Source organism: Phoenix dactylifera, chromosome 5, assembly GCF_009389715.1.
Source record: "Phoenix dactylifera cultivar Barhee BC4 chromosome 5, palm_55x_up_171113_PBpolish2nd_filt_p, whole genome shotgun sequence".
Classification (NCBI taxonomy): Eukaryota; Viridiplantae; Streptophyta; class Magnoliopsida; order Arecales; family Arecaceae; genus Phoenix; species Phoenix dactylifera.
The window spans coordinates 4,558,316-4,569,137 of NC_052396.1; the positions used below are offsets into that span (position 1 = coordinate 4,558,316).

The following is a 10,822-nucleotide window of genomic DNA, read 5'->3' on the forward strand; positions in this document are numbered from 1 at the left end:
CATTTATATCAGGTCAAAAAGATGTAAATAATACCTTCTAGTTAGGCTTTTTGGATGAAATTCTGAGTTCTTCTACCACTGGTGGCAAATGAGGAACACAATGCTTGCACTTGGAGTTGGTGTCAAGTGAGGTCTGGGGTACAATCGTGGGCTGGGTTGTAAATAAGGAAGGGGGTAGCAATGGAGAGTAGCAGTCTTGGAGTAGTGGAGAAACAAAGAGGGAGAGAAAGATAGGGCCAGGGATAGAGTACAAACCTTGAAGCACCCTAAGGCCTAAAAGACAAGGGTATAGTCATAAAGGTAGTTTAAGCTATCACTTAATAGTCATATGAGAGAATCCCTTAAGGCTTGTTTGGTTCGCGGGAAAAGAAAGGAGGAAAGTATGGTCAACAGGAAAGTAATGAGATGCCTCTTGTTTAGTTGGAGTTTTCAAAGGAGAGAGATAGAAAAATTGTATTTCCATGGAAATATGATTCCTATGTTTCATGGAAAAGTCTTTCCTATAAGAAACATGAAAAAATTACTTTTCCGTGAGCCGGAAATCACTCTATTTTTATTTTTTTTTCAAAAAAGCCTTCAGCATTAAAGAGGCATTAAAGACCTAATTTTTGTTAAGGTTATAATAGGAATTACACATAATTTTTCCAAAAAAGTGGATGGTCAACCAAACATAAGCACTCTAAAAATCTGTTACTTATCCATTGTCAACCAAACATGTCAAAAGTACTTTTCCAGGCATTCTCTTCCTAAGAATCTACTTTTCAGAAATCATATTTCTAGAAGGGAACATACTTTCCGCGAACAAACGAGCCCTTAATGCCTAGTTAATAGAGATGGCCGGAAGACTCATATTGGAATGGCATGTAACTTCAAAGATCTAATTGAAAATTTTTAAAATGAAGGGTGCATAAGTAAAATAAGGTCAGCATTGAGAGGTCAAAAGGCAATTTTTCCCCAAAAGACAAAGTAAAACCTGTAACAAGCTACCCTTGCTCCTTTGGGTAGCTTTCTAGAGGGAAAGGAAGAGTAAATTGGGTCAGATCTATTTTTCAACATTTGATCCCTAAAATACAATCAAATAAACTTGTTTCATGACCTAGTCCATTCCAACTTGGATCATTGAAATTGTTTGGATCTTATTTCTATAACAACGCATGTTTTACAATTCCATCCACCTTTGTGCAGTTTCATCGATCAATTCCCATGCATTCAGAATAATGCTTAGTTGTTGGAAGTCCGAACTTGTGAAATCCTAAAATTTCTTTTCAAATGCAGAGATTAGTGATTGATTTGGCGACTTAATATTGCTTGACAAGCCATTAACGGAGATCCTCTACAAATCGGGCGCATGGCAGGTTGCGAACCAAACCGGTAAAAATTAGTAGATTATATCCATGGAAATGCGATATTTGTCGTGTATTCTTGTTGCTAGAATGAATTCACGGAATTATATCTAATCTATTTTGCAATGCAAAGCTCGGTTTTCGATTCTATCCGAGCATTCGATTCTACTTAATTTATTCCTTTTTCCAAGCAGAAACTCAATTGGTTTCTTCCTCTTCATATTCATGTGCATAAATCATAGTCATTTTTTTTTCAGATGAAGGGAGAAAAGTCTTTCTGACAATGCGTAGGCATACTTCCCGCAGGCTCTGAGACTAACATCCACCTTACTCCAGAGAAATAAATAACATTCTGGGTATCATTGGTATATCTAGACAGAAATCCCAGATGATAAAACTATAGAAGAAGAAAGATACGCATTTCATTAAAGATGAGAATTGCGTATTCAAAACATAATTTAATTAAACAACCAAACAGCCATTCCAGACCGCTGTCTCATCTCCTCCCTTGCCAATAAACTGAAAGTTGATCACGAGTAGCGACGCAATAACAAGAAATCCCAAATACGAGAAATGGAAAAAATAAATAAATAAAAACAGGAACAATGCAATTCTCAATAAAAAATTCACCCAGAACAAATGGAACAAAGGAAGAGAGAGAGAGAGAGTTGGAGTGTTCAAGGGCACTGGAAGCCTTTGGGTGTCTTCTTCCCACAGTAGTTCAGAAGCAGGCTAAGGTGGATTGGAAGGTTGAGCTTGATCCCCAGAATGTTGGCTCTTAATGCAGTGCAGAGGCAAACGGCAGCCTCGAGGTCGACGAGGCCTTCAAGCAAAGAGCAGCAGGGCTTCTTTGGTGGCTTGCCGAGGTTAAGGTTGATCAAGCCTTTCAGCACGTTGGCGCAGACGCCAAGCTTGAGGGCATCCATGGGGCACTTGCCGCCGCCGGAGGGAGGACTTGGGCTTGGGCAGGTGCCGCAGGCACTGGTGAGGGTGAAGAAGAGGAGATTGAGGGCAAGGAAGAGCGCAGCTGAGGCTGAGGGCTTGGATGCCATGGCTACAAAATGCCCACAAACACCTGAGTGTACGTAGTGCTGCAGCACTGGTATGGAACTGTGGAACGGGCCTGGTGTTTGTGATGGATGAGTTGGTAATTGGGGTCGGTATTTGTAGGGAGGAGGGAGGGGGGAGAGTTGGTGCCTTGAGTCTGAAATGCTGTATTGGGGACAAAAAAGCTTTACCAGATGACAAACAGCGGATCCTCGGGGTGATGAGATTTTAGCTGGCAATGAGGTGACGAGGGTCAGGCAGCTGGTTTTGGAGTCTTTCTAGATCGGTGGGCAATACAGTTTAATGTTTTAATCTAGAGTTTAATGCATCTCATGATATTATACTCAAGGGAACAGCATCTACACGGTTTAGATCATTAATCTATGTATATAAATCCAAGGAAAATTCTGATTTATCACGGACGGGCACTATTTTAGCTCGTGAAGAGGCATCATGCAGCAGCAATGCAGAGGAAGAAACCGAGGATGAATCCTTCGTTCACAGAATCACAATACAAGGTGAGGTGAGTTAATATAAGAAGAATAGGAGATGCACCGAAAGCATGAACACGATAGAAGGAAAGGGATCGAACCAATTTTTATTTCATCTGAGTACATACAATATCGATGCATCTAATAATGAGAAGCGCAAGATAAAATAAGATGGGCACCAAAGGAGGAGATCAGATTAGAAAGAAAAGACTCAACCTTCATCAATCTGATTTCAACCTTGATGCACTAATATTAAGATGCACCTTGGAGTGGGTCAAACCTTCACTTTAGATAAGTTGATTCTAAGATAAGAGACTGATACAGCCCCATTCATTGTAGACATTGCGGTAAACTATAATTCTATGAGAGGATGCGAGAGAGAGCAAATGGGTCTTTGTTCCTTCATTTTATCATTGGAAGTTGTTTCTAGCAACAGGTTTAGATGGTGGTTACCGGCAGTAACCTACAAGAATTACCTCTCTCGTGATTAGATTAACTCCTCTTTGGTAGTTAATTAATTCCAGTAATAAACTATCCAAATATGATCGCTTGCATGAGTGATAAATGGGCCAATTCGTTTTCCCTCCACGTATCATACATAAACAATGATTCAGTAGACCTTCATCGATGCATCAAGTGTCATTATTTATGTACTTTGTTAGTTTGGTGTAAATAGTTTATGAATCATCTCGTTCTCAAAACTACTGGAGCAACTACTTGAGCGCGGCTCATTTTTTGAACTAAAGCAAGCCTGAAAGAGCTGATCTTGGGCCTGAACAAGTCCAAGCAGATTGGGACGTGATTTGCCCGTGGCTCGACTGCTCTCCCCATATCAGAAAGCAGACGCGAGTATTCTTAGTGGCAGGAAGAGCAAAATAAATCAAGGATTCGTTACACCAAAAAAAAAAAAAAAAAAAAGCAAAACAAGAACAAAAACAAACAGAGATTTCAGAACCCAATGGAGGTTTTGGATTCAACTTGATGCCCCTTCCAGTGGGCCATTTTGGGCCTGCATTCTGTCCAGCCCACCCCGACTTTAGGCTTGTTCAAACAAAGCCAGGATCAGTTAGGAGCCCAATGATATAAAAATACGTTGCGGCTTAGTTTGCTCAGAGAAGAGCCCCATAAGAAATAGAGGTTAGGTTTGGATTTGATCAGGTTTACCTGCTTTTAATAATAACAGAGTAATGCCTCGGGGAGCCAGTATTTTGTACTCCAAAATTTCATTCAGCAACAATACAGGGGAGGGTGTTGCAAGTGTAAGTACCGTGCCATACAAAGGGATGGTTATTATAGAGTTGCCAGTTCAACATTTGTGGACCAAGGCAACTTTTTCTGTGCATATAACCGGTGCCCCAAAGCGTTTTTCATAGTAATATGGTATTTTCTGGTCGCCCAAGTTGTAAATAAAAACCTGATTTCATCATCTATCCAAAAACTATGCAATAGAAGGAAGCTTCTGGGCTCCGAGCCAGATTATCGTCATCCAGTCGCTTTCCACCATTATCTTTATGTAAAAAAAAAAAAAAATTCTGCATTTGCATGAATCTATAAATACCTCTATGCATGTCCAATTGTTGTAATATCAATTTCTTATTTTTTGGATTGTTGCGATATTGCCCATCTTTTTTCTTATTGGGATTAGAGCTCGTTGATGGTGCTTACTTATCACCTGAATGGACATAGGTCTCTAGAAATACTTATCACCTGAGTGGACATAGTTCGCTGGAAGTACAGCCGGCATGGAGATAATTATGTCATGATTGGGTCTATAATCACCATTACCTCCATGAACAAAACTCATCCTCAAGCACTAACCCTCATCTCATCCCCTCTCCCAATCCTTCTTCCTAAGACAGCCACAAGGCTGCCGCCACCTCTATCCTCCCCTCCTCCTTCCTCTTTTCTCCTTTTCTCCCTCTCTCTCCTTTTTTTTTTTTTTATGGCAAATTCTTTATTCTACATTTTTTGTGATGCCAAATTCCACCTCATTTTTTGTGATATTTAGGCATCTTAATTTAATTCTTTGTTCCTCATTTTTGAGAGGGAACATAATGAAATATAGAGACTTAAGATTAGACTTTTAATAAACTCAAATATGACATCAACAAAGAATTTGCCATCAAAGGGTAGACCTTCCATTAAGTAACTAGCTTTTGATTAGTTAAGGGATGATATAACCATAAAGTGAGATTTTGTATACATGTTTCTTTTATGAATGGGATAAAGGCAGACAAAATGATAGTCTTTCATGGTTTGGGGGAGTAGCAGACACTTATCCATCTCTCAATTCCCCACTAGATGAAGAAGACCCTCCAAAAGATTAGATAGCTATAAACTTTCAATGGTAGTTCCATGATAACAGCTAATCAAGAAAACAACATCTATAAATTAGACCACCCCATATGTATCCATGTGAAAAATTTCATGAGATTTATGCTGAATTTGTAGCTTTATCTAGTTTTAAAAATTTTACTATTACTGTAGCACCAAATAACCACAATTAGCGGACCATCTTTGCAAAATCTGATAGCACTTAAATGGCTCCCAACAAACAATGGCACTCTAAAAAATGAAATTTAGTCAATCGAATTATAACAATATATAGATAGCAAATATCTCTCCCTCTTCCTTTTTGGATGGCAAATCCTTTGTTCCCCCTCTCCCTCATCTTTGAGAGAGAAGGAAAGGGACTAGAGAAGGGGAGAGAGAGAGAGAGAGAGAGAGATAAGAAGATGAGGAGAGAGGAGAAGAGGATTGGTGGGGGGGCGGTGGTGGCGGCGAGGGGAGAGGGGCGAGATGGGATTAGGTGGATGAATTTTGTTCATGAGGATGACATCGCAACAATCTGAAACCTTGTTTGACTGGAAGGGAGGTATGACCAGCCGTCAGGAAAATATAAGTAATGGCTGCCGAGAGAATTAGGCAGCACAAAAGAAGGAAAAATGTCCCGGGCGTGCAAGGTGGCGGTGATCGGAGCCGGAGTATCGGGTCTGGTGGCGGGCCGGGAGCTTCTCCGGGAGGGCCACCAAGTGGTGGTGTTCGAGAAGGCGGACCGGGTGGGCGGGACCTGGGTGTACGACCCCCGGACCGACTCCGATCCGGTCGGCCTGGACCCGTTCCGGCGGGTGGTCCATGGGAGCCTCTACGCGTCGCTCCGCACCAACCTCCCCCGCCCGCTGATGGGATTCCGGGACTACCCATTCCCGGACCCGTCGAAGACCCCTGGCGACCGGCGGGCGTTTCCGGGCCCCGAGGAGGTGCTCAGATTTATCGAGGCCTTCGCGCGGGACTCCGGGGTGCTCGAGGTGGTGCGGTTCCGGGCGGAGGTGGTGCGGGTGGCGATGGGTCGGAGGAATGACGAGTGGATGGTGGAGTGGCAGACGGAGGCGGAGGCGGAGAAGAAGAAGGAGGAGTTCGAGGCCGTGGTGGTGTGTAATGGGCACCACACCGAGTTCCGACGATTGCAGGTGAGTGTAGGTGATTTTGGATTCTTTCGTTAAAATCTATCGCCCTCCCGGCAAATGTGAACCATGGCCGGTAACATTTGGTAGTCAGCCTTACAGTCGATTCCAAGATGATACCAGGAGAAGTAGAATTTGGAACTTAGGGCATGTTTGGTTGGAAACAGATGACTTCCACTACCGCTGTTTAGCCGGAAGAAGTCCCATTCCTCGACTAAACGTGCTTTTGGTTTGTGACCGGGATGGGAATTTGCCCCCAATCTCCGTGCTTTTCGATTGTGACGGGAATCAAAATCGAAATGAATTGGGATATTAATTGGAATGGTCATATTCCTCGACGTGCTTGGTTTGTGACGGGAATCGAAATTGCAATAAGATTTCAATATTAGATGGGAGTTCGGATTGAATTCTAGAGAATTAGCTTTCCCGCAAGAGAAAAGAGCATCTATCTACACAGTTAGCTGCCCCTACTTTGGGAGTTGGGGATGATATTGAGGATACTTTCAAAAAAGATTGAACCTTCAGTGGAGAGCAAGTGTTTAAAGAAATTTTCAGCTTCCTTCCCCATGTCCACAGGGTATTCTTATTCCTTCCTAGAATTGGAATGGGAATAGGACTCTACTTAACCAAACAATTGGAATGGAAGTGTGCGGCCCACTAAACTAGGCCCAGTCTACTTGACCGGCCTGGTTGTTTTGGCCCAAACAAAAAGAAAGAAAGAAAGTGATGCACATGCCGCCGAGAAGGCCGGACGGAATTCGACTCCGGGATGGATTTCGGTCATGGCCGAGCTCTATTTAGAGTTCCTCCCCGGTCCTCTTCCACCATCAATTGAAAATCGGCCTTGATTTGAGCTCACCGTTGGCGATCTCCTTGTTTTCCTCTCCGAACGTCGATCACCTTCTCCTCGTTGTTGCAGCCAATCCTCGTCAGAAAACTAGGTAAGGACCCGACTTCCCCCTCGAACTACCCTCTCCCTTTCTCTAGACTCTTTGGAGCGCTGATGACCAGCCAACGATCGCCGAATTTTGGCCGAGAAGGGAAAAGCTCTGTTTCCCCTGTTTTGACTAGCTGAACCCATGTTTTTCTCGATTCCAACTGTTTATGCCGCCGGTGCTCGCCACCGGGGTCTTCCTCCGATCCCTCGCAGTGGCAGGAGACCATGGCCAGAGCTTTGACTATTGGGATGCTTGGTTTCCATGATTAAAGGAATCGAAAATTCCTGTTTTAAGTAGGTTTGGTGCTATCGGCCGAAGTCACTGCTGGCCGTGGGTTCCTTGACCCCAAGCACTACCGCAGCCACCATTTTTGCTTTGAATCTGGTCGGCAAGTCGTCGGATTGTTGATAATAGGCTCTCCTCTGTTTTGATACTTCTTTTTTTCGGTTTTGATGGTCGTCGTCGGGCATGGCACGCCGCCGGCAATACCGTGGGTAGTTGACCGCTAGGGTTGCAGACCATGAGCACTGTCGAGGGCCTTCCTCTATTTCGAAAAGGAGAGGGAGGGAAGGAGAGAGGCTCGTAGCCCCACTCGCAACCTTAATGTTACATTTTGCTTTTTCTTTTTTAGGTTAAATGCTACTGAGACATTTTTCTTATTTTCTGATTAAATATGTTGAAAGTTAAAGTTGAAAATATGTGATAGGTATTGATAGATGGCCTGGAAAGCAAGTACATAGCCACAACTATCGTGTTCCAGAACCATTTCGAGACCAGGTTCTTAGCTTCCTTGCTTTACTTCAGTAGACTATAATTGATTGGTGCTAAATTTAAGAATTTTACGTTTAAGAGTAATTTGAGGATAACTGTATCCATGTTATGTGGGCATCCGTCTTCGGAATCATGGTTTTGTGATTTTACCTTTCCTCAGCTATTTTACAGAGAAAGATAAGATAATAGTTTTAGCTGATCTGAGTTGTATTATGAGTAATGATAATAATGATATAAATATTCCAAAATGGCATTATGAACTGATCTGTTGATGGATGATAATGAACTGTCTCATTCTTTGAAATTTAACAAGCTAACTGGATGACTTAAGAGTTGCATGAAAGGATAAAATTAGAGGAGGGATTGCCTGAGAGTTGCTGGACGATGTAAAGTAAGGTAGTGCTCAAGGTATTACAATAAGAACTAAATGACTTCCATTTTCATCATGTTAAAAATTGAAAGGGTCTGCAAGTGCCTTCTATACCATGGCCATTTTACATTGATAATATGTGCTTCAATGTTAACCTATGTCTTGATAGAATCAGATCAATGTCATTTTGTTTCATTTAATTTGGTACATCAGAATACAAAAATTACATATTTATCCCATCATTGTGCAGATTGTGGTTATAATTGGAATGGGAGCCAGTGCCTGTGATATATCTAAAGAAATATCAAAAGTGGCCAAAGAAGTTCACCTAGCATCAAGATCAACAGATATTGAAGCTGGAAAACTAGATGGTCATATTAATATTTGGCAGCACTCAATGGTATTTTGACCTTAAATTTGATGTAGTTTTGTTTTTCTATGTAGCCACTTGCACTAGATGCATGTCACAAGAGACCTTTATACTAGAAGCATAAGCACAAAATATTTGATCAGAGGAATCTTTACCAAAAAATACAAAAAAATCAGTGGAATAAAGATGATGTTGGAAAAGCTATGACAAGTATAAAGATATTAGGTAGATGGATACCCTTTATTTACTTGATGAAAGTTATTCTAAATTATTTCAAGCAGGTAGACTCCGTTCACGAAGATGGTAAGGTGGACTTTGTTGATGGTTCATCACTAATTGCAGATGCGATCATTTACTGCACAGGGTATGTTGCTTTCTTATTTTTTTCCTGTCAATTGATACCTTCATGTTCTAATTCTGTTACCATAGAAAACTTGCAAGGCAGCATTATTAATTAAATATCTGGCTTTCTCTAATTACTTTTTTCCTTCTGAAACCGATGTTCCGTTTACAGTTACAAGTACAACTTCCCCTTTCTAGAAATGGATGATACTGTAAACATCGACGACAACCGTGTCGGACCTCTGTATAAGCATGTTTTCCCTCCAAGGGTAGCCCCATGGCTCTCTTTTGTGGGATTACCTTATAAGGTTGGTATTTGTATTATGAAATTTTCACCTTCGGTGAGTTTCCATGCTGTTTAGGGGAGAGAGATTTCACTAAACTCATGCAGCTTAGGGTCAGTTTAAAATTTTTCAGTTGGACGTTACAGAATTATATTGATGAATTGTAATGTCTTGGGTTGCATAAATTTTGTTATATCATCTGCGGAGGCAACGCAAAAATGCCAATCAAATAACACAATTAAAGAAGTACATTAACTTTTCTATGCTATTTCCAGACCATCATTTTTCGAATGTTAGAGTTACAGTCCAAATGGATAGCGCAAGTTCTGTCAAATAAGATTGCACTACCACCTGAAGAGGACATGATTACATCTGTTAACAATTTATATCTCCAAATGGAAGAGACAGGGAAGCCGAAACACCATACGCATTCACTTGGTGCAGATAAGGTTTCAATGGCACATTCATTTTTTTTTTTTTAAAGTTTAGCTCTTGCTACATCTGACCTCGTGCCTGATGATTCATATATTCTTATGGAGCAGGCTGAGTACATGAATTACCTTGCTGCTGAGGTTGGTGAACCACCCATAGAGGAGTGGAGATTCCAGATGTATGATACATTGCTCGAGAGAATTTATTCTCATCATGACGATGGTGGGTATCGAGACGAATGGGATGTTGACCATTAGACAAATCCAGCAACGGCAGTTACCTTTCAGAGGTTGTGCTAATTTTATGACGTTGAATATCTGTTCAAATTACTTGTTGAAGTAAGGTGACATAAGTTACCTACCACGTTCAACTATCAAGAAGAGCGAGGAAAAGCAAAGAAAGTAGATGAAATTCAATAATTCATACTTCATGCCTTGAGACTATTAAATAAGATATTTATTCTCTCTGGATTTTAAGCTGAAATTGAAAGAAAAATACTTAATAGTGGGTAAAAACTTTATTGATTTCATAATTTTGAGTTTGCAAAACTTTTGGACCTCCTGGAGATGCAAGAATATCATTCAAAAGAGCTTGGGATCAGCAAATGTTTGTACTTTGTTGGCAAATTTGGTATCAAAGAAATTTTTGAATTCTTCTAAAATGGAACTCCACGATGTGTGTTTTTTTAAAAAGTTAGATGAGGCTTGTACTTTTGCTTCTCCTTTAGTTTCTTCCTTGGATCTTTTTTTCCCCTCTCAAAATGAATCCTTGGTTGATCTTGTATCAACCGTTCTGTACCCCTTTCTTTCATTATCTCAATGAAGCGTGGGGTTTCTGGCCTCTTTTTTAACATAAACCAGTCCAATAATACACCAAATCTATCAAATTGAACTAGCATTAATATTTTGCAAGACTATGAAAAAGTAAATGATTTCATGAGAATGAAGGAACTACATAATTGCCTAAACTG

The 10,822-nt window shown here is 41.0% G+C and overlaps 2 protein-coding genes across 3 annotated transcripts; one reads left to right on the forward strand and one right to left on the reverse strand.

The window, feature by feature from the left end:
- Positions 1-1,743: 1,743 nt before the first annotated feature.
- Positions 1,744-2,497, reverse strand: LOC103712154 (14 kDa proline-rich protein DC2.15-like). The gene has a single exon (XM_008798598.3). The coding sequence runs from the start codon at positions 2,393-2,395 to the stop codon at positions 2,021-2,023; it is 375 nt and encodes a 124-aa protein (XP_008796820.1). The 5' UTR covers positions 2,396-2,497; the 3' UTR covers positions 1,744-2,020.
- Positions 2,498-5,672: 3,175 nt separating this feature from the next.
- LOC103712155 (flavin-containing monooxygenase FMO GS-OX5-like) lies at positions 5,673-10,303 on the forward strand. 2 transcript variants are annotated; one of them, XM_039126569.1, is made up of 7 exons: positions 5,673-6,361; positions 7,990-8,060; positions 8,675-8,824; positions 9,076-9,158; positions 9,309-9,444; positions 9,696-9,869; positions 9,963-10,303. In XM_039126569.1, the coding sequence occupies exons 1-7, from the start codon at positions 5,827-5,829 to the stop codon at positions 10,107-10,109; spliced, it is 1,296 nt and encodes a 431-aa protein (XP_038982497.1). In that variant the 5' UTR covers positions 5,673-5,826; the 3' UTR covers positions 10,110-10,303. The 2 variants fall into 2 exon arrangements, with proteins under 2 accessions (XP_038982497.1, XP_038982496.1); XM_039126568.1 differs by lacking the exon at positions 7,990-8,060 and having other exon boundaries at positions 5,673-6,351.
- The last annotated feature ends 519 nt before the right edge of the window (positions 10,304-10,822 follow it).

Coding starts and splice junctions, on each gene's coding strand:
- LOC103712154 (XM_008798598.3), bottom strand. CDS start 2,395: ATGGCATCCAAGCCCTCAGCCTCAGCTGCGCTCTTCCTTGCCCTCAAT.
- LOC103712155 (XM_039126569.1), top strand. CDS start 5,827: ATGTCCCGGGCGTGCAAGGTGGCGGTGATCGGAGCCGGAGTATCGGGT. Junction 8,061..8,674: donor CAGAACCATTTCGAGACCAG/GTTCTTAGCTTC, acceptor ATCATTGTGCAG/ATTGTGGTTATAATTGGAAT. Junction 9,445..9,695: donor TTGTGGGATTACCTTATAAG/GTTGGTATTTGT, acceptor TGCTATTTCCAG/ACCATCATTTTTCGAATGTT.